Here is a 23,445-nt window from a genome sequence, read left to right as displayed (position 1 = left end):
AACTTGGAAACTCAAAGCAGGTAAACATTACGTGTATGCAGATGGAAACCTAGGAAAATTTAGTATTTGGGTGTCAGTATCTATCTTACATATTTGTTCATAAAGCTAAGGAAGATGCCTGAAGCTTTCCTTTAGTGTGAAATAAAGACTTCATGTTTTTTCCGAATAATTTTTAAACTGTCTGAAGTGATGCTTTTCTTTCCTTAGGGGAAAGTATACTACTGGGTGTGGTTCCTTTAACAGTTATGTTTCTGTTGTGTCTTTTGCAGGTCAATTTTTCACACTACCCCTTTCATGAGAAAGAAGTCTAAAATCTTTATAGATGCAGGGTGGTCTTTTGTGTGTTGTTTCTTTAGATGTATTTTTCTAGAAAACAGCAAATAGATCTGTTGTATGGACTGATCCTTTATGTACTTCCTAAAGGATGGCTCTGATTTTATTCCTTTTTTGGGGGTCTTCAGTTGCTAAGTAACCTACCTGTTTTCCAATGCTAAGAACCCCTCACTTCATTCAAATCTTAAGGCTACTTCTGAAAATTATTTCTGTGGCTAAACAAAGCTGAGAATTAATTAGAGTGGGAGGAGAATAATAATAATTCAGTCCTTAGAATGTGTGTGGGGATGTTTTTGTTTTGCTGTTAGCATGCGTTGCCCCACAGTTTTTAACGCTGTTACATTTCATGCTTTTGAGAAGATGCCTTCAAGGGCTTTCACATGACAACAGAGAAGTGAAACTTTTAACTGCTTTCAGTTGCTTTCTTGTAGCAGCAGTACCTGCTTATTCCAATTCACTGTTTGTATCTGTTGTGTAACAGTAGTTTTTTATTACTGTCTAACAGGTGTCTTGTTTCTTTTCAGAGATCGTTCACATTAATAATAGAAGCATGGGATTGGGATAATGATACAAAAGCTGGTGAGTATTTATTTAAAACTTGTGGTTTTCCCTTTGTGCTGTATGTACACAGATTGGGGAGGGGAGAAATGCTGTGCTACTGCAATTAGCCATCCCCCCAGATCGGTCTGAATGCATGCCTGCAAGTAAAGAGCATGTACAAATTGAAGCAGTGAGTATTGGGTTAGGAACAGTGAAAATTACTGCTGATAGGAAAAACAATGGACAATAGTAAGTGAAGATTGTAACACTTTAATAATTAGCTTTAAAAGAAAAATGTTTAAAATCATTGTAGGCCTTTTTTTTTTTTAAAAAAAAAGAAGAATTTGCCTCCATCTAAGAATTTTCATGTATTGTGGGCAGTCCAATATTTAGAACTGATTATGAAATGCTGTAGAGCTGCATTTTAAAATCCTTCTCAGTTTACCCATAACCATGTTGTGCAACACTTTTCATGATCAGGTAAACAAATAAGTGTTCTTGCTTGTGATAAAGAAACCATACTTGATGTTTGTGATGAAAGTCATGGTATGATTCCTTCTTTCTTTGTTTCTCCACAAGTACTGAAAGTTACCTTGCATTTCTGGTCTGTAAAATGTAATGCTCAGTATCAGAGCAGGGCTGCTGATCTGAAGAAAAAGCAATCTTGCAGTAATCTTACTGTCTAAATACTTCAAAATCATGTGAAGATGCTGGTTACCATATTGTTGCTAAAGTAGGACTCCAGCTTGAACCTACTCTTTGGTACTGGTTTACAAACCTGTTTCAAATAAGCAACGATTTTGGCTACAAGTGTCAAATGAACTTCAGACTTTCATTGTGGTTAATGATGGCCTATTTAATCTTGGCTGGGATCAATATAGAGGAAGAAAAGTATTTGAACATTAAGACAGCAAAGATTTATGGCCCATATTGTGATCAGTTTCTTATAGGTTCCATTCTTTGCTGCTTCATTCCTGACCATTCTTGCCAAGGTGCATCAAGCATAAGAAATTGGTGAAGCTCAACTGGTATTAAAGCGATGTTAGAGTTTCAACGTCCTTTTCCTTGAAGATTGAGATCAGCCCTGCTTGCATTTTCCTGACAAGCTTTCATAACTTAGAGATTTTTTTTTCTAAAATACTCTATCTCCAATGATAGACAAAGTAATGATGAGTTTGTAGTTTGTTCCTGAGCCCTCCTTCTGTTAGAATTAAGCTTTTGTCTTGTTTAACACCTCCTTCAACATTTGTAATAAGTATGTTTTCTTTAGATCTCTGGTAATTCATATTGCTGCAACCCTTAGCTGGTTTACAGCCACCTTGAATAGCACTTCCCAAATCTGGACATGGTATTCAAAATGGGATCTTGAGTGCTGAGCAGAGTAAGCCTGAATTTTTAATAAGTTTAGATATCCTATGTAGCAACAGATTGGAGGAGTCCTCTTGAATCTTTTGTTCACAAAGTACTACATGAAACTAATTCCTGTAAATAATTTCCATTTTGGGAACAATTTATCCAGAGGTAGCTAGTGTAGCAAATATTGGAATATTCATGCCTTAGTTCTAGATGGCAGATCAGCTCATGAAGTGGTGTAGAAAGGAGTAAACATGAAGAGCCTATCCTGCAAAACAGAGCTGTATGCATTTAAGTGGTGAATTTTGGGTTTTAATAAGCTACTTAATAAATAACGGTCTTGCAAGTTGCTATGTTTATGTCTTAGAATCTGCAGAATCCTCTTGCAAACCTGTAGATGTAGAACCCAGGTTTCTATTTAAAAATGCTTGGTAAGGGGACAGTTACTTTAGGTTTATGTTAAGCTTTTCCTGCAGTTTCAGGTTTTTTAACATGCTGTAACAAATCTGTTGACTTGCATTGATGACCTTTTTTTTTCCTGAACTCTAGGTCCACAGTATACACAGTGTCTTCTGGAGGCCCAGTGGGCCATCTCCTTAATTTACCAGTTTCCATGAACTAGAGGAGTTTATATGTGTTGTGTTACATGCTTTAGCTCTCATGAGAAACTGCTAATGGCAGGTGAACTTCCCTTTAATACAGGCTTCCAAAGAGGAGCTGTAAATTTGTATTGCATCTGAAACCTAGAAGGCTGGTAAGACCATGATTTGGCAGAACACTGGCTTTAACACTTACCGTGATTAAATGTTTCTGTAGTCTGTTTACTGATTCCATGATAGAGACTTGTTGCTTTGCCATGCTGCAGTTCAGACTTGCATATTGGATTTCTAGGAAGAAATCCATTCCTTAATGCTGAAGGGTTAGGGTTTTTTTTCCCCCTCTTCCGTGGTCTTGGCAGGTCAAAACCAGTAGGTTTTGCCTTGTGAATTCAGCTTCCTGTGTATTTCTACAAGGACTACTGATCTGCCAGACAGGCACAGATCAGTAAAAATGTATGTGTAAAAGCACAGGAAAGGGGAACATGGTGGCTTCTTCAGAGAAAAGACAATATCTGTATCCTGGAGGGGTGAAGAGTATCTGTAGAAAGCTGAACTCCCTATCATATCCTGAACACTGTGCTGATCTTCGGATCAGGTTACATGTGTCTTCTGTTGCTACTGTAAGATTAATCAAAGTAATTGCCAGAGTCTGTTTATAACCTGATTAATTAGTTCTAAAGTCAGGTTTTGCTTCCCTTTAATGGGGATGAGTAAGGCTGAAACTTGTATGCAGGTCCTGTGTTCCAGCTTGGACTTTCAAGTGGGTGTTTGAGAAAACCCCAAACCAACACAACAACAAAACAACAACCAAAAGAAACCTACCCCAAATACCCAAACAGAGTAACAAGCAAACACAAAAATCCCCAAATCTGGAAAGAGAAGTTTCCAGTGAACAACTTGAAGCTGTTCAAACAGTTGTCATTCTTCCCTCTTTCCTAGCATCCTGTGTTCCTTCCTTGCAATCACTGAAAGCAAGGCAAGGTTGCTCAGAGAAGATCTGTGAAGTACCATCTCAAGAACTAGTCTGCCAGGGCAACTATTTCCCCAGAACTTACCTCAAACTATAAACTGAGAGACTTGCAGACCCTGATTCCTGAACTGCTCCTGTGCTTTTTCCTCTTCTGTGCAGCAGCACTGGCTTGGAAGTAAGCTTGTGGCAGTATAGTGTTAGCACTTGTTTGCTCTGGGAGGATGTAGGAGGGGAAGAGGAAACTGCCTTTAGATGCAAAGTCACTGTAAAGGACCTGTTCTGTCATCTGTCACAGCAGTTCAGGCTACTTTCTAGGCAAATCATTTGACTTGGCAAACTTCTGGACCCTAGCAGAGGTCTTAGCAATGCATAACCCAGTGCTGCCATTTTGAAGCAAGCTGGCATCTTCATGTGTGATTTTCCACTAGATTGTCTACCTCAGGGATGCAGTAGTTCCCTTCCTCGTTCATCTTAGTCTGTATGAGACTTATGCAAATGTCTGCAAAAGCGCTGTCTGCTTTTTTAGAGAGACTTGTAGAAAACTTTTAAGTGATTAGTGATTACAGAAAATAAGCCTTATTGCTTCTGAGGTGTGTGGAGGGGGAGCTTTGAGTAGTGTATGTCAGTAACCAGACAAATTAATTTATGTAGCTCATTGCCTTTACTGAGGCCTAAAAGTAATGTGAGTTCCTAGGGTGAATATTAATGGAAAACCAGATGCAGGGAGAAAACTTGTTTCATCAAAAGAGTTAAATGTGGGAGAGCGGATATCTTCAGAAGCACTTCAGCATTGTGGGGCAGGAACCTTGACAAACATGTTCTTCCCTGCAGTTACTGATCTCTTTGGAAGATGAATCTTCTCTTTGGGATCAGTCTTAAATCTGAAGTAAGGTAGAATTCTTATAATCATTCTAGTACTTAAGAATTTAGTATTAGAAATGAGATGGCTTGGAGCTGATTTCATGATGCCTTTTGTAGTTCAGGGTAAATTATTTGGCTTGGTTATTTAGGCTGTTAAGCCCTATCTTTACTTGTGTAAGATAGAGGAAAAGCTCTTAATACTCAGAATAAATACTTTTTCAGAGGAGTTTGTGAAGATAAACTTTGAGTGTTTTTTTTAAAAAAAAAAGGCACTGTTGGATTATTTTCCCTGTTCTTGACCTGCAGGTATTAAGAGGACTGTTCTGCATAGTTATATTTGCAGTAGCTGTAATGCTTGTTCCAGTTGTTTAACTGTCTGATGAATTTAGTCTGAAGATGCTTGATTAGATTTTTATTATAAAGGAGTGGCTTATAATCTCAGGACCTGTTCTTCAGTCCATCTGATGCACTTTGAGAAAATACTTTTATAGCAGTGGCTGTTGCAGCCATTTTTAATTAGCTCGTGTTGCTTATAGCTGGAAAAGAGCTCCAATAGTGTGTATCTGCTATTTGTTCATATTTCTTGACCATTCAATGATTCAGCATTTTTCCTTTATAGTTTTTCAGATCAATAGTCATTAGAGAAGAATAAGATTATAAAAGGATGTTGAATCTAATGACAAAGCTTTTAATGGTGGCCAGTGGTATAACAGATATCCAGTTCAGTCCAAAATAAAATGCAGGCAGCCTTTCCTAGTTTGCACATTTCTTATCCACTCAGTTACTGACTATGTGCTGCTCCGTGGCAGAGTTTTTGTATAAGAATTAAAGAACAAGGATAGGCTTCAGTGTGTCATGTCTAGCCATAAAATGTTTTATGCAGACTAGTCCAGGCAAGTATGAGTTGTAGCCTATACATGACAATATCACTTTAATGTTAGAGATATACTTTGAGCCTTAATAATTGGAGAAACTTTCAATGCTTAATTAAAACAGCTTTTTTAAAGTTCAGTACTCATTAATTTTAAGAGGAAAGTGTTTTTTTTTCCTTTTTTATGATAGGTACAAGCAACCTTGAAAAAAAGACATTAACAAAATATGTTCCCACCCTGCTACTTCTGTACCTTTCCTTTTTCTTTAACATTGGAGTGACTGAAAATTGTTCCTCATCCTTTTACAGTCCGAGGGGGAAGTGCAGCTGTGATAACAGATGCACAGGATACCCCCTATGCTATCAATAACTTTACATGTGAGAAACAATCACTCCTTTTCACTTATTTTCTAAACAAATTAGGTTAATGAGTAGTAGAAAATAAGAAGGTGAAATGTATTCACTGAAATTGTTAATGCTTGCTACGAGCTTGGCATGTTTTATATTAATAATCTGAAGTTTATACTTTGTCTTACTACCATTATAGTCTCTCGTGTTCAAGATTTTGGTGCTTCTGTTCTTTTAACATACATTTTAAGGAATCTCTCAGTTAAAGAAAGGGGATGCTGAATCTCTGAGCTGGAAGTATTACAGCTATTTCATAAATGGGTATGAAATTCATGTATACCAGTGGAGCTTTCATATCTTTTTCTTGTCCTTAAATAGTGTTTGGAGATCTAGCTGTAGCTTGCAGTCACCTAGAAAAACTCTTGCAGTAGGATGTTACCAGATTTGAATAGTGAAAACATTTGAAGACTTCTCTCCCTGGGGTTACTCACTGTCTACCCTTACCCTTACTGTGCTTTGCTTATTCTTAACGTTTACTGAAGCAGTTGTATAATTTAATTCAGCTGACTATATTTGCATCTCATTTCCTAGTACTGAAGCTTCTATGCTTCCATACTAAGAGTAAAATGGATAAAAATACAAAATAGATATCCATAGAAATGAAAATACTTTGGCAGTTCCATAATCTTAGATCCTAAAATCTTCTTGTTCTGTATGATATAGATAACACATTTGGTCTCAGTTAATTGAACTTGGCAGTAGTGGTGCTGCTGCTTTCTATGAGGCAGGCTGCTTATAGGGTGTATTGCAATAGTGATCACAATTATCAGTAGTTCCACTGGGGATAAGGATAAGCAGGATACAGGGTTAGAGAACAGCCCCTTGACGATCCTGGATTCACTTGTATATTTCTTGTCAAATTGACAAATACTGGCTACACAGTGTTCCATGAAATGCTTATTAAAGATGTTTTGCCTTTACTGTAGAGAGAATGATAACATGGAAATAAGTTAATTTATGTACATAATGCAAGCCTACCAGAACATTTACTATTGCATAGTAATTTTGCAGCAAATGTGTTTTGCTTCATTTTTAAAATTAAACTTGCACCAGAGAACTTTAATATCTCAGCTATGAGGATATGCAGATTTTGCAGTTTTATAAGAACAAAAAGGAGACAAAAAGAGCCTCAGATCAAGATAAAGCTGCTAGTTGTCAGCTTGTGGGTGTGGTATGTTTGGCTGCCTTGAAAAATAAGCTATTTCCTATGGATCATGTTCCAGGGTTTTTTAATATTTCCTTAGGGACACTTTTTAAAATTGGCCTTCCTGTAATGAACTTTGCAAGGCAAAGGAAAATTCAGTTATACAGTAGATCTTTATCATCTTCGTATTTTCTTTACTAGGTTTTCTCTTAACTGGTTTAATGCTTTTGATTTGAATGTATATGCTCTTCTGTGCTAACAAACTTACCACCTCTTGAATTTACCTTTTTCAAAAAGGTGAAGACTTGTTAATAGAACGAGTGGCACATGCTGGCATGATCAACCCAGAAGATCGATGGAAGACACTACAATTTAATGGTCCTGTTGCCCATTTTGAAGTACAAATAAGAGTGAAGTGTGATGAAAATTACTACAGTGCTCTGTGCAATAAATTCTGTGGCCCTCGAGATGACTTCGTCGGTCACTACACGTGTGATCAAAATGGAAACAAAGCCTGCATGGAAGGTTGGATGGGAGAAGAATGTAAACAAGGTAATATTGTTTGTTTAATTTTATGTTAGCTCTAGTGTGTATATGTAATAGGTATAAACTGTAGTAGGTATTCCTGTGGTGTTGGTGCTGTAGCGTACTAATTTTAATATCTATGGATTTTGTGCTTTGAAGACAAATCTTAGAAAGAGCATTCTCCACAAAGAGTGGAGCCCAGCATGGGATACAGTGTTGCTTGTGGTGTGTGCTATGGGGGATACACAGTAAACTTAGGATTCCAAATAAAGAAACATTTTTTTTTTTTCTAATTGACTTTATTCAGGGTGGTGTTACTTCAAAATAAAATGATGTATTACATCTATTAATGTAAGATTTTATTTGACATTGATGATATCAGCAATACTGTAGACTTCCATCTTGTGAAAATTCCCTTGTAGCACTATTTTTGCAAATGAAAAAGTTTTAAGCGTAATGTATGCAAAGCTCAAAGCTTTTTGGTAGTTCTTAATGTGAACAGAAATCCAAGTGTAGTCATCCCTTTTATAATGTACCACTCAATCAAATCTCTTTGCATTTTGCCTTCAGTCTTAATGAGTAATTACTCCTAACATTACTTGACATAGTCTTCTGAGAATTTCTTGGGTTTCTTTTCTGTTTCTTTTCAGTATAAAGCCTATTAATGACAGGGTAGACCATTTTTTAAGGCTTATTCAAGGTCATGTGTGTCTTTTGAAGCTTGCGATTTCCAGAATAATACCAGCTTTAAAAAAATAACTGTATTTGAATGTTTCAGTGCTGACACTCTTGCTGCAAACCTCTTCATTAGCAACTTTTTCAAAGAGCTACCTTAAGTTACTTCTTTTTTCATAAAGAGTTGCAATGGGGTTGTTTTGTGGAATAGCTAGCTGTAAACAAAAACTGTTTGAATGTGGCAAAAGATGATCTGCTTTGCATGAAGAACAAACAAGATGAATGACAGAAGCTCTAGCTGAACAATTCCACATTGCTGCTGTACTAATGGATATGTAACTGCCCAAACTGATGCCTAAATATTTTTCTGTTTACAGCTGTATGTAAACAAGGATGTAATTTGCTCCATGGGGGTTGCAGTACACCTGGGGAATGCAAGTAAGTCTACATGCCTGAGTATCTTTGAGTGCTGATCTTTGTAGCATTTTCCAAGTATGTTGCTACTTTTAAAAAGTCTACTTAAAATGGAAAAAATTTATGCAAGAACATGAATTGAAATTGATCTGAAGTAGATTGCATGTTTGCAAGAACTGCATACAGTTCTTACTGTTTTGCAATCCTATTTTATTTTTTGTGTATATAGGACTGAACAGATCTGCTTAATGTCATCCAAAACTATATCTTTATCAAATGAGAATAATATTCTTCTTCCCCCACCCTCCCCAAAATCCTTGGGAGCAATGATTTTATGTACTAGTTGTTCCCCTCAAATAAAATGGGGAACTTTGTTCTTTGGATTGTCATGACTAGGAAATGCTTACTTTCTTAGAACACTCAATATATGTATTTTTTCACCAAAATATAGAAAACTTAGGTTTCCAAGAAAAAAGAGGGTTTTTAGTAGTAATGGAGATACAGTAGCAACCCCAAACTAAACTTTCTACCTCAGGTGAATATTTTTTTGGTCCCTTAATACAAGAGAACAGTCTCTGAAATGTTCCCTTAACTTGCTGATGAAGCCTAAGTAGACTGTGGTAGCAAGAGGAGTTGATTGTTCCCTTGTAAAAGTTCAGGCATCCAGTGTAGTAGGACAAGGGGAAATGAGTGTTATTTTTACACTGGCAGTTGAAGAAAAGGGAGAGGTCTGCTTGCAAGTTGGGGGATCCTGTGTAAGTTCTTGATTTTATTGTGATCAGAGTTATATGCATCACTGTAAGAGCAGACCTGTGAAGTGGCTTCTTTTTAAGTTGTGTTGAATCTGCTTGCTTGGAGTGTTGTGAAGCTGAACTGGCTGTGAGAACCCCTGAAAGCTACAAGTACCATTTGTGGCAAGCTGTGATAGTTTAAGGCAGTTCTGCCTTATCCTTCTCCTAGGAACTACAGCAGTCATCACAAAAGTGGTAGAAATAAGATGCAGATTGCTTAGTTTTGCTGGGCTTAGAGCTAAACTGGGGTTGAAGTGCAAGTTTTGAGTCATGGTAGGTGATGTACAAACAAGTCTTGCCCTGCTGGAAAGCCTCAAGTTGCTGACAGTGAGGTATAGCAGATAACAAAGTAAGTCTTAAACCATTGCACTTTAGAGTGGTTTCTTACTGTCCTGAAACTTTCATCAGATGCTGCTGACTTGTAGATGATGTGGTATGTTGCAGCTCTCAAATCTGACTGAAAACTGTAAATTCCAGTATGTGAAGTGCAACATTTCAGTGCATGTGCAGCTTCACTTCTGAATAGCTATAAAACCTCTCTTAAAAGATTTTTTTCCAAGGCAGATATTTAAACCATGTCTTCCTTTCTGTGAGAGAGAATATTTCTATTTCATGTTACTTGTGATCTTTTCATATCATTAAATATTTGATTTCAAGTACTGTGTGTCCCTACTGCTGTTAGTGATTATGGATTTTTTTAGGTTATAAGTAGAGACTATGATTGAGAGCTGGGCCGGTATCACTTCTGCCTGAGTAACAAGTACTCCTTCCCTTGAGTCTTCCAAGACCATGTTTTTCTCCTTGAAAACCTATTCTAATGAATTTTGGTTCGTGTAAGGGTTTCTAGACTTCGGTAGGTATCAAAGGAGTATCCTAGGAGCCTATGAATGTTAGCTTTTTGAATGCAAGAAGCCTTTGAAATAAAGGTAGAAAAGCAACATTTAAGCAAATGCAAACCCGCCCTTGGTGGGAGTGAGAGGGGGGTGGTGCAGTTTCCTTCTTAGCTTTCATTTCTCTGATGCCAGCTGTATCTGGGAAAACAGAAGCTGGAGAGGAAGAGGAAGGTTTAAACAAAGAAATACAAAACCTTTAAAGATGGGGGCTGGGTGGCTATGAAACCTTTTTAAGGTATCTGTCAATAGGTAGTCTCATAAGAGCATAGCCTTTCCCCCCAGCACATGACTGGTGTGAAGAAGTATCTAGTGTTGTAAGTCCAGGCGCCCCTTCTAACCTGCCCAGTCAAATTAAGCTCACAAAAAAAAAAACCACCAACCAAAACCCATTCAGTCTTATTGAAGGAGTTTGAGCAGAAATCTCATGATTTTGTTGGATGGATTCTCTCATATGAAAGAAGGTACTGTGGAAGGAAGAGGGGACAATATTTCAGATAGCTTGTATGCCATCTGCCTTGTTTCTTACTGCCCACCTGCTGAAGTGATAGATCTGTGGTCAACAGGTTGAAAGAAAACAGTGGCCTTTCTGTGGCCACTCTGTTTGTAGTATTGCAGAAGGTTCTTAGCTGCCTCTTTACATGTGATTTGGTAGCCTGATCTTGTTCACACAGATATCTTTAACTGATATTCTGCAGTAGTTATGAGGGTAGATTAGAAATGTGCTTTTAACACAAATGGATAATACTTTCTGTAGAGAAATGATGAACTAAAAATAAGCAAGCCTTACAGACATGACCTTTATCTTCAGCAGTACAAAGGAAGCTGTTATTTAAAACAAACTGCTATGTTTGGTGCTATTGAATTATAATCTAGATTCCTTCATCCTGGTTTTTGGACAGTTGCCACTGTCATTTAACAGGTGAAAACAATGTCCTTTTTTTAATTCAGAAAGAAAATGAAAATGTGAGAAAAACATGGGTGTGAGATGTATGGAAATCTACTGGTGCCAATAGCTACTTGGTTGCCAAAATCTGCTGTGGCATTTATAAATAGATAAGTTGGAAAACGGTTTCCATCTTCAGCTTGCATGAACATGCAGGTAACTTGAGCAATGGCTCTGAGGCTTCAGCCTAACTCTAGTAGAAAGGATTTACCCTCCATACTTCGATGTTCCAGTGTAATTTAGAGTTCTTGGATTAAATGGTGTACCAAAACCAGATCTTGAAAGTAGCTAAATGACTGCAGAATAAAGAATATGCCATTAGCTATAACTGTACATCATCTGTTGGGCAAGTTTGTGTAGCTTTTTTTGAGGAAGTTACGGAACTGTGAAGTTTATTCTTTGTTGAGCTTTCATCAAGGAAATGGAAAACAAGTTGGGGATGACCTGATATCTCAAAATGACCTGGTGAGGGCAGTGATTTTGTAGTATGGCTGGGTCTAGGTGGTAGGTTTTTGTAATTATGGAGGCAGTTCAGCAAAAATAAAAACTTACTGAATAATGAGCAGAATCACATCCTTGAGGAAAGCAGAAGCAACATAGCTGAATCTTGCAAAGATGGAAAATTGCTATCTTAAAGTAGTGGTTTGGGTTTTTTCCTTAAAGTTAAACCCACCCCACCTTAATCTATATGTAGGCAAGTGTTTGGCCACTGTAATCTCTTTCTTAACCTATGGTGGCAGACCAAATGGTCTTGTTTGACTTCACCAGCCTAAATTAGTGGAAGGATTGTCAAAGAAACAACATTGCCAAGCCACAATAGTCAGTGCTTATTGTATGTTTTTGCATGGAAGTATAGAAAAAAAAACAACATGAAAAAGCCACAATAGTCAGTGCTTATTGTATGTTTTTGCATCATTTGTATTACTTTGTTAAATTCCATTAAACCGTCTAGAGAAGAATGAAGTTTAATGGTTTATACCTGACCTAAGCTCAACCACCTTATAAAATTATCAGAGTTGAATATAGAGAAACCACAAGTGGCAGTCTCCGTCCTCACTTAAAACTGCTGACTTGAGTGTGTTTGGTATGGCTCATGAACGTCAGTAGGCTTAATGACTTAATCTTTCACTTCCTTGTGATCCAGAATGGTATGGGTTTGGCCGAAGTCCAGATATGCCTCATATCTGGCCTGCATTGTCATATTCCTGCCAGGATGATGGTGTTTTCAGGAGTCTTCCTACTTTTCTTGTTGCCTTTGAATGTTTAAATTTCTCTTCCAAATAAAAAAAAAAAGGGGGGGTGGGGGCGGGGGTTAAATCCTTAATACTACTCAGCTTGTGTTCAGCTTCTGGAGTTATGGCAGGACCCAGGTTATGTCCTGGAAAATGTGAGTCTTCACACAACTGTGATACAGAAATTTTTTTAGAATATGTAGACTAGCTGAAATGAATTAGAAATGCAATCATTAATAGGACTCTAATGTGAAATCTTGCAAGCATACATTTTTAAAAATGTTTGAAGTAAATGACTCTGTGTGCTATTGAACTGTCGTATTGTAGATTTACTCTTGAACTACGTGACAAAATTGGTGATTTTCTTGGTTTTTATTTTATCACATCTCTTAGGTTTGTCCTGTTGAAACAGGTTTTTCAAGCTTCCTGTCCAGTGCCATGCCTTTTGTAGTCCTGTATTCCACTTCAGCCCTGCTTGTGAGGCTGATTTCTTGTGTCCAGCAGTGCCTGCAGATGCTGTAGGCCTCTCCTAAGGGGTTTTGCTCCCTTAATCTGTCACTATAAGGGCCAGAACCTGCTCAGCTGTTATTCGGTACTTTCTTTACAGAGATGCAAGAACAAAAGCTAGAGTTGCAAAAATGTGGTAGGACAAAGGGGAACAGTTTTAAACTGGAAGAGGGTGGATCTGGATCAGGCATTAGGAAGAAGTTCTTTACTGTGAGGGTGGTGAGGCGCTGGCACAGGTTGCCCAGAGAAGCTGTGGCTGCACTGTCACTGGCAGTGTTCAAGGCCAGGTTGGATGGGGCTTTGAGCAACCTGGTCTAGTGGAAGGTGCCCCTGCCCATGGCAGGGAGGTTGAAGTACATGATCTTTAAGGTCTCTTCCAACCCTAACCTATCATTCTATAAGCTACAACTACCTGGACTGTTAGGGGTGTTCTAGTGACCATTTGTTAAACATTACAGGCCTGCATAGTCTTCCTATCCTTTTCAGTAGGAAGCCTTACCGATATCACTGTTTCACTTGTGTTTTCATGACAGTTGAGTGGATAACATAGTTAACATGGGAAACTCTGCCTAAACTAACAACAACAAAAAAAGGCAACTGGATTCTTCTAAATTTATTGTTGGATACAAGGAGAGCTGATATTTTTGAAAGATTGTACAGGACTAACAAAAGAGTGTAGAGATTGATAAAGGAAGGAAATACAATACTCCTGCTTCTAAAAGTGGGGAGAAAGTAAGAGATGGAGAACTTCCACATCAGGTAGATCAGCCAGTTCTAAACAATATGGCTTCCTTCCTCAATTGTTGCAGAATAGGGTTATGAGAAATCTCTTAAGTTGCTCTGAACAATAAATTAGGAAGTCTTGAGTAGTGTGCTAGCTGCTGTGGCATCTGACCATTTAAATTCCTACAATCTTGGACTAGCTTTGATCCATAAAGAGCATGAGGCTGTTGTTTGGCCCTACAGGAATGCACTTTGTTCCAGTACCTGGACATCTTCTCCTGTCTTTTCTTTGCAAGATGCTGTATCACACCTTCAAGTTTCAAAGAAATTGTAAAATTATTACAATTGCTGTGTGTTACATCATATAAGTTCTCCTTCCTGTTATCATAACCAGTATCCTTTTATTATTGTTTTCTATGTCCTAGTCTTAAGCCTTCTGGGATTGTTGGCGAGTATTTTGCAAGTAGACATATTAAGTTAGACAATCCTATGTTTTGTTTCTTTATTGGTCAAGGGACTGAGGCACACTGTGCACCCACTTTCTTGGATGGTTAGTGGGTAAGAAGGCACAGAGTATACCCTAGAGGTGTATGCTTCTTCCAGGAGAATGTGAGAGAGTGTACAGGAAGTAAAAACATGTAATGCTTTAACTTGTGTTGACAGTAGTAGGTAGTGCAGACAAATCAGAACAGTAGATCAAAGCAGCATTGAGAACCAAACAGCCATTCTAAAAACAGTTCAGTTCTTTTAATTTTAGAGTAGCTCTAGTCTGTTCTTGTGAACTGAATGCTTGTTTGCAGCTGGAACACATTAGGTGTGCTCCTGGCATACATTGTCTTACATTACCTTAGTTTAACCTAAAAGGCATCCAATTCTTTTGTTCCAGAACAGCTCAGTGATGTGAACCAACACACCATCAACAGGAATGATCAGGCAGTTCACTTAAAAAGTATGCTCTTAGTGTGAACCCATGCAAATATAGGCACACCCTTAGAGCCACTTAATGCAAGTTAACTCAGCAATGTTTCCTCTTATGTTCTGGCTGAACAATTTTGAACCATCTATCAACTTCTTCACAAAACTCTGAAGTACTGGAGTGAGAATGCTAGCTTTCAATAGCTTCCTTTATTAGAGGAGAAAAAAGTTTTCAGAGAAAGGTTTTTATATTTTGATCTAACAGGAATGCTGGTGGCGAGAAGGAAAAATGATAGGCTTTCAGGTAACTAAATTTTTGCAGCTCACTAATGAGCATCTTTTCCTTCCCTATTCAAAAAACTATCATGCTTATTTCAAAGGTAGGAAAGGGGGGGAAGTGCTTCTGTGACATGTTGTAGTGAATGAATATCATACTAGCTATAACATTGAATCCAGATGCTCAGAATTGTAGGATCTAACAGCTAGGCCATACTGCTGTCTGCTATGCAACAATTAATCTCTTAAAAGATTAAACAGACTTTCTTATAGTTATTTTAAGTAAATAACTAATATAAAGCTATTGTTCTGGCCTATGCAACACCATCCTGTTCACGTCATTAGAAAATTTAGTGGTTTTCCATTTAAGAGGGTTATTTCTCCCCCGCCCCTGAATGATGCATTTTGCTTCTGCTCTTAATGTCACTGTTTTGCTTCACTTTCCTGTGTTGAGTGTTTTGGCCACAGTTTCCACTTGAAATATGAGTGGGAGAAGCTCTCTCCAAAAAGCCTGCCTAAAAAATGATATATAAATATGTCACAAGGATCTTTGCTTTGGCATTTGTAGGATGTGCAATATACCAGTATGTAGAACCTTTGGTAATTAAAGGCTCATACCATACGGCCTCCTTTGTAGGATTCTTTTGGTTTTTTTTTTTTTTTTTGGTTTTTGGTTGGTTGGGTTTTTTTTGTTTGTTTGCTTTAATTTATTTTTAGGCCCTGTAGAGTTCAGAAATAGTTGTTGGGTTGGGTGTTTTTTGTTTTTTGGTTGGTTTTGGTTTTGTTGGGTTTTTTTTATTTCCTTCCTTTCCTTAGGTGTATTTATGCATTAAGTGCTGACAAAGCTCTGTAGCAAGGCGTACAAGAGAGTTTATTTAAGTATCTTCTCATTCTAGTGTATTATGAGCCTTTTTGTAAGGTTAGCCAGAGTAGATTAGTGATTAGATGAGACCTGAAATATGAAGTTTCTTAGCTAAGCTTTCTGCACAGGAAGTTCAGGACTCTCAAATAAGAAGAAGTGATTGAATTGGGAGAATAAACCATGTGTGAAGATAGTATGAAACATCCGGGTTCGTTGACCCTTATAGCAATCTAACTTTTTGCTATATAACAGACATCTTCCTTCTGGATAAGGAGTTGAACATGTAAAGTGCTGAGGGATCATGGTTTCCAGACCATCAGGATCTGGGTATGTTTCTTCTCATTTCCACATCGCTTCTGTAAGTGCTACTGTAGGATTTCCCATTAAATCATGGAGCTTGGAAAGAACCTCCAGGATCATCTTGTCCCACCTCTGGTCTAGTTATACCAGGTTGCTCAGGGTCTTATTCCCACAAATGATTACTCTGTTTACATACAGTATTTTTCCTGCACAGTTGCAGTTTCTCTAATCTCAAGACTAATGTTATCTAGAAGCTTTGCTAAGGTTAACTCCTAACACCTCTCCATTTTGCAGCCTTGTATGTAAATTCTGATTTTCCTATTGCCATCAGTGTCTCATCTAAGGAAAATGGAAGCTGTGAAGCATGCCTGTAGAATTACCAGAATCTTTTTGGCAAGTTCTTGATTTCAAGATAACTAGCAATTCTTCTTCTACTGCTATTGCACCCTCCTTTGTGTTAATCCTGACCTGAAGGAGGGATGCTTTGGTCTGGGAGCAGATGCCTCTACTTCAGCCTTCCATCAGGAAGTAACTAAACTGTAAATATCTATTTATGGTAGGTTCTTTTGTACTGCTAATAACTCAGCAAGGGCTGATATTAAGCCATTTCTGATTTTTGTTTTGTGTGCGTTTGGTTGTAAAGACAAATTAGAGCTGATGAAGTCAGCAGAGGGGAAGGACAAAGGAAGTAGAATCTTGATTCCAATAAGTTTTCTTTGTCTGTTGAACAGTGGGAATCCTTATGAATTCTCTACATTTGGCTTTCTTACTTAGATGTGAAAAATTTAGGATTGCAGAAACTTTAAACAAATTATTCTCAACTAGGGGTGAGGAGGCAGGGAAGAAGTAACGTTAGTCCACTATTAACTGCACTAGCTGTTTCCTTTTGGCTTTTACAAAAGTGGTTGTTACTTGAAAAGGAATTCTCGTTTGGTTTTCTTCTAGTTGAAGTTGCTTTTATCTTTGTACCTTTTGGGCTTCTCATAGCAGATCATTAACCTTTTTTCATCCTTTTGTCTTAGCTTGATAGTTCTCTCATAAATGACAGTGTGCCCATCTCTGAATTGATTTAACTTTATTGATCACATCTTGCTCTAGGGGTGAGCTGAGATCTGTGTAAACATTATCTTTTTAGAAGGAAGAGGAATGAAAGCTGCTCTAGCACCTGCTAATGTAGGATGCAACCAGACTTCCTGTTCAAGAGGAAATCCTAATTTACTCTTCCTTGTAAACTAAAGGCTGATCAGCTTACCACATAGTAACCTTTTGACTTGTAAACACTGTGTTCCTTTGGACTGCTTTTAGCTGCTAGAAATTATTTCCCTCAGGCATGGTGGTAACTTTAACAGTAAACTTTGTGTTGAATGTCATGAAAAAGCAGCAACGCTTTTCTGTTGCACTAATTTTAAGGCAGTCAAGCATACCTACAAACTCAAGTAGATCCTTAAGATGCCTTCAAGTTCTCAGAAGGTAGCTGTATTTTTCTTTGCACTCTTAATCACCACTGCAGTGTTAAACAAAGAAACTTGTTATCCATTGGGTATGGAAAACAAATCGAGTTATTGTGATTATTTCCTTTGTAATGCAGTCTTTCAGCCTTTGAAAATGCTTGTTATATGTGGGTGGGGAGTTGGCCCTGGCTAGGATATCATGGTGAATCACTGGCAGGTTTGGCATGGATGGAGATTTGGGTTGGGGCCAGTAAAGTGAGTTACAGTGCTTTTTTTTATTGTTTATTACCAGCCTCGAAAAGATTTTTCTGTCCTTGAGGAGGAAGGAAGAGATCAAATTTAGCAGGAGCAGTATTTGTTTCCTCTTACTGCTAATACAGCAAAAGAAAGCTGCTTCTGAAATACGGATGTTCTTCAGGCTTCTGACAGCTTTGCTTAGATGAGTGATCGGAGGCCTCTGGAATAGGTATGCAGCTGAGGCTTGTCTTAGTGATCCCACAACTGTGAGGTTTTGAATGAGGAGCAGATACTGGGACTGAGAACTCAAAGTAGTTCTAGAACTTTATATATGTATATATATAAAAAAAGTAAAGATCATCTTGCAAAGATCTGTGTGTAGATTTCTTCTGCCTATGTGAATATGCTGCCACCATAACCTGCTCTATGGCTTCAGGGATTGATGCAGCTTACTGAAAGGGTGAAAGTGGATTGATTCTCAAGGAATCAAGACTCCTTGTTTATACTTTTCCTTGTCTTCTCTCGCTACACCCCAAAGACTTTATTTTTCTGTTCTTTTATGGTATTTAAAGCATGTTGATAATAGAATAATGATGTTAAATCCAAAAGAAGTAAAATTTACTTTCCAGTGCTTTTTTCCCCTTAGGCATTAAGGCTCCACTGGAAGGCATGTACCTGATTCCCATTCAGTGTGTTCTTTATGCATCTCTGTTGCTACTGTGGCTCTAACCTTGTTTTTAGGAAATACTCTTAAAACAACAGGCATAACGTTTTTTTGTTGGCCCAATATAGCAAGCTTACTATCTTTTTTTTGGTTAAGAAGTGTATGACATATACATTAAGGAAAAAAAAAAAAAAGCATTTGTTTGTCTTCCCCCCCCAACACTCAGACTTTAACACCTTTCCTGTAGCATAAATGGGTACTTTTATGAGCAGAATTCTGTTACAGATAACACAAAGATACTGGTCTCTGAAGAAATGTTGTATCAAAATTTCAACTCTGTTTGAAACAAATGACTTATTAATGGATTTTGCTTCTGTTCTCTATTCTTTCCCCAAAGAGCACTTTTTTTATCATGTCACTAGAGAATGCTGAGGGTGTAAGAGAGTAAAAAGGATTCTCTCAAGTCCTGAGAAAATTGACAAGATGGCTGCATCTCTGACTGCCTTGGTCTTTCACAACTAATGCTCTAGAGTAAACTAGCTAATATCTTGACATCTATCTTCATAGAGATTAAAAAGCTGTGGTGCTTGATGCAGTGAGCCAGCAGCCTCCTTTTGAAAAGTAATTTCAACTTTTTTACATCAATCATAATTTTTATCATAGTGTGAGATGATTATATGAAGATGGGATGTGTAGAAGAATATGTACATTTCTCATAATGCATAGTACTTGCTGTTGTTTGCTGCCATGGTGTGTAATACGGTTGAGCAAGATGGGTTCCAGTAAGGATGTTCAACAGGACTAGTATGTCCCTTCTGAACAGGAGAAATAAAGTTTTGTTATCTGTTGCACATTGAACAGTTGGCCTTGTTCTTGAGAACGGTAAGTGTAGTGTTCCAAATACCTGTAATGCTGATAATTAAGCATCATGTTGCTAACTTTTAACATATGAACTTACATCTTAGGTGTCATTATGGTTGGCAAGGACAGTTCTGTGATGAGTGTGTCCGCTATCCAGGCTGTGCTCATGGGAGCTGTAATGAACCATGGCAGTGTAACTGTGAAACCAACTGGGGTGGCCTGCTCTGTAACAAAGGTACTTAACATTAATGTACAGGAAAAAAAAAGTAAAGTTGCATGATTAACTGATAACTCATTAACCATTTTTTTCTGCTAGTGTGCAATTAACTAAGTATTTCTGTGCCTAATTATTTTATGGCAGGTGATGCCTAAACATTGTAAGTATAGGAAGTTTAAGACGCAAGGCTTGGAATTGTCCTGACTCTTCTAACTTGTGCAGTTGGCTCTTGCTTATCCTGCAGTGTTCTGTGGATAGTTAGCAGATGACAGGCTAGCTAATGGAATACAGGGATGATGTGGGTGAATGATGTTCAAGCCAGAAAGGCATCTGACCAGGAATTAAAATGGTCAGATTTGTGTTTCCTGTTGATTGATTGATACGTTTCTCTGTCCAGATCTTAATTACTGTGGAAATCATCATCCCTGCCTGAATGGTGGAACCTGTATGAATACTGAACCAGATGAATATCGCTGTGCTTGCCCAGATGGCTACTCTGGAAAGAACTGTGAAATTGGTAATTTTTGGATATTGCATGTATCTCCAGAAATCTGAAACTGTTTCAGGCATAGCTACATTCTAATAGGTGACATTTTATGTTTTCTTCTCAAAAGCCAGCTTGGTTTCTGAGAGGGGAAGTGTGAGAAGTGATAGCAATAATTAGGAAGTGTTACCTAGTAAGGGGATTGTTTTCTTCTTTCCAAAAGCTTTCTTACCTTCTGAGAGAGACAGTATCAAAAGTGATGGCATACAACTTGTTCCTACTCAACTTGATTACTTAGTGCAGTTTCTGCAAGTGTTACAGCCCTACACAGAATGATGACAAGCAGTGCTGCCTATAATTGCAAGCTCTATTCTTTGCTGTTTCCAAGGACAGTATTAGAATGAAGTTAAACAGACCCTTGATACTTTGAACTACTACTACCATTCAGACCTCTGCACATGGCATATCTGTTTTGTCTCACAGATGGGGATTAAAAAAAGTGGTAGAGCACTCTGGAGCTGGCAGTGCATGGTTGGAAGCAATAGGTTAGTGGGGAACTTCTCTAGTTCCTGTGATATTAAGATAGTGACTTGTCTACCTTTAGGCTTTCTAGTCAGTAGATAGGAAGGATGATATGCTCCTTCAGTAAAATCCTGCTTCAGTCTCAGTAAATTGTAGGTAGGAGAGGGAGGCTCCAAACTTCTGTACAGGCACCTCTCTACTGCTCATGCTCTTGGTCACTTTTATTCAGAACACAATTTCTAACTGTGTAAATTCTTCTTAACTCTTATTGGAAGAGTATTTAGGAAGAATTTCTTTCCCCTCTCTTCCCAGCGGAGCACGCTTGTGTATCTAATCCCTGTGCTAATGGTGGAATTTGTCATGAAATTTCATCGGGCTTCAAGTGTCACTGCCCATCGGGGTGGAGTGGACCAACATGTGCTATTGGTGGGTATGCATCTACTGAAGACTGGACCCTGTTAGGTTGAAAGGGCTGATATAGCTTCATTGATAATACCTCTGTTGGTAACGGATTTGGTGGTAGTCTTTTACCTTAGCTGTCTAATGGCTATGCTTTGGGATACTCTGAGACGATTAAGGGTACTGTGCAGCCATCAGTATCTGTTTGATGCAGTTGAGATCTGCAGGTTATCAAAAGCATAGCTGGACCATATCCAAAGAAATGTTCTGTTTCCAGAGCATGTAGAGCAATTTCTGACTCTTTAGCTAAAGCAAAATCCAGAATGGATTTATTTTAAGAAATACAGAATCATAGAATGGTTTGGGTTAGAAGGGACCTTAAACATCATCTCATGTGGATGTGAAAGTTCTTCCCTTCTTAAAGTAATAGAAGAGTAGATTACTCACTTAAGTATTTAAGTGTCTGGTTGGGAAAACGGGGAAGTAGTTGAAATGTATTGTGGTATCGGCTTGCATTTTGCCTGTGATATGGAGCACAGGGGGTTCATCCATTTTTTCAACAGCAACTATCCTAAAAAAACCCTAAATACTGGCTACTGTGTCATGATCTAGTAACATGACTGTCAATTAATGTGTTCATCATTGGCAGATTAACTGAATCTTCTTGCTCTTTGCAGATAGGGGAAAAAGGAACTCTGAATGTGAAAAAAGTCTTAAGTAAAAATTAGGTTAAAAATGTTAGTCTGTTCCTAAGTTTTTGCATTCTTCCCCTTAATCTCCAAATAACTTAAAACCCAAACAAACAACAAAAAACCACACAATAAGAAACAAACAGGTTAAGTAAACCATGTAATGGAAAGCATACTTTGACTTTCCAGATATTGACGAATGTGCATCTAACCCTTGTGCTCAAGGAGGGACCTGTATCGATGGTGTTAATGCATTTGAATGTATATGTCCACAACAGTGGATTGGAGCAACATGTCAGCTTGGTAAGTGATTACCTTCTGAAGTTTTGAAGACAACTGCAGATTATTCCTAAATAATTAATAACTCTGGAAGCATTTCTTACATGATTTTTGCTGAAAAAAAAAACATTGAAGATCATGTTGCTACTGATATTGTAGCTCTGTGTTAGCAGGTCTAGAAGCAAGAAGTTTCAAGTGAACCTGTAACTGTTAAAGGCCCAACTTAAACTTACTTGTAATAATTCTTCTAGAATGCCTGATAGCTTTTCTGTTTCAAAATACAGCATTGGTGATGGTAGCTCCTGCTTCATGGTGGCAAAACAGTGACTAAAAGCTTATGGAGGCAAGGAAGGGATTTGCCCTGACTAACATATTACCTTTTTGAGTTTTAGCCAAAGGAAAAGTAAAATAACATGCATGTGCTACTACAGACAAGTGCGCATTAAAAATCCTGTGGTATGTAAATGGCTTTAGTGCCCTGCCTATGTACAATAGGAGCTTCTGATGCTTGGATTGCATGGGAACTTTGCTTGGTGCTGTGGTAATCTGTTTCTGGGTTTGTTCTTTATTCTCTTCTTTCTTTTATCTTCTTTCACAGATGCTAATGAGTGTGAAGGGAAACCCTGTGTTAATGCTTACTCTTGCAAAAATCTCATTGGTGGATATTACTGTGACTGCATTCCAGGATGGACAGGAGTAAATTGTCATATCAGTTAGTATTTTTTTTAGTATGTGTGTTGACCATGGGATGCTTTCTTATTTAAAAAAGGGTATTATGATGAACATAGCATGCATACTTATACAAGAAAAAATACCTGTTGTCGAGGTTTTTTGAATTCCAAGCAATGTAAATTGAAAATACTGTTTGAAAATTTATTTGGAAATGTACTTGGTATGAGCTTAAATACACACATAATTCTGTTAATATTAATCTCTCCCTACTCACCCATCCTTGATTCTGAACGATGTCATGTACTGATTCAATTTAAAATACTTTTTAGTTAAAATGTTAGATATGAAATTAGCTGATAGCATTTAATTAGATTTCTGTTACAGAAATATGTCATATGGAAGATGTAACTTTCTATTACATGGGGTTTATTTTTAAATAAGAAATCTTTTAAGACATAAAACATCCTTGCTTTCCTTTGAAACATCTAAAAAATCCTTCCTGAAAATCATTTGTTCCCCATTTTTGTGCTAGAGATGTACTTTACAGCTTAGTCCTCCAGTATAAATTGGCTTGCTTAACTGTATAATAATGCCTTGCATATTTTATCCATAGATATTAATGACTGTCATGGACAATGTCAACATGGAGGGACTTGTAAGGTAACTTTTGTTTATTTGTGTCATGTTGAAAATTAATCTTGTTCTAGTTATGAATACTGTAGTTTGGAATTGCAGGTTGGTTAAATGAGGTTTAATATTAAAGTATAGTGTTGTACTTGCAGGCTCTTGCACCATTTCACAACATAATTTTTTGTGGTGCTACTGCTGTGCAGAA

At 37.7% G+C, this 23,445-nt stretch overlaps 1 protein-coding gene across 1 annotated transcript in view; it reads left to right on the top strand.

Moving 5' to 3' along the window:
* Positions 1 to 862: 862 nt before the first annotated feature.
* The window catches only part of JAG2 (jagged 2), a 40,767-nt gene continuing 18,184 nt past the window's right edge, over positions 863 to 23,445 (top strand). Inside the window, exons 1-9 of the mRNA XM_010010843.1 lie at positions 863 to 912; positions 7,377 to 7,631; positions 8,657 to 8,717; positions 19,453 to 19,583; positions 19,963 to 20,082; positions 20,884 to 20,997; positions 21,849 to 21,962; positions 22,537 to 22,650; positions 23,224 to 23,270. Of these exons, the coding sequence (XP_010009145.1) occupies positions 7,415 to 7,631; positions 8,657 to 8,717; positions 19,453 to 19,583; positions 19,963 to 20,082; positions 20,884 to 20,997; positions 21,849 to 21,962; positions 22,537 to 22,650; positions 23,224 to 23,270 (918 nt within the window). The 5' untranslated portion in view covers positions 863 to 912; positions 7,377 to 7,414. The remainder of the gene's footprint in view (positions 913 to 7,376; positions 7,632 to 8,656; positions 8,718 to 19,452; positions 19,584 to 19,962; positions 20,083 to 20,883; positions 20,998 to 21,848; positions 21,963 to 22,536; positions 22,651 to 23,223; positions 23,271 to 23,445) is intronic.

This window comes from Nestor notabilis, unplaced genomic scaffold, assembly GCF_000696875.1.
Source record: "Nestor notabilis isolate BGI_N333 unplaced genomic scaffold, ASM69687v1 scaffold7730, whole genome shotgun sequence".
NCBI lineage: Eukaryota > Metazoa > Chordata > Aves > Psittaciformes > Psittacidae > Nestor > Nestor notabilis.
Note: the sequence above shows the minus strand (reverse complement) of the source record. Positions and strands in the feature narration are given on the sequence as shown.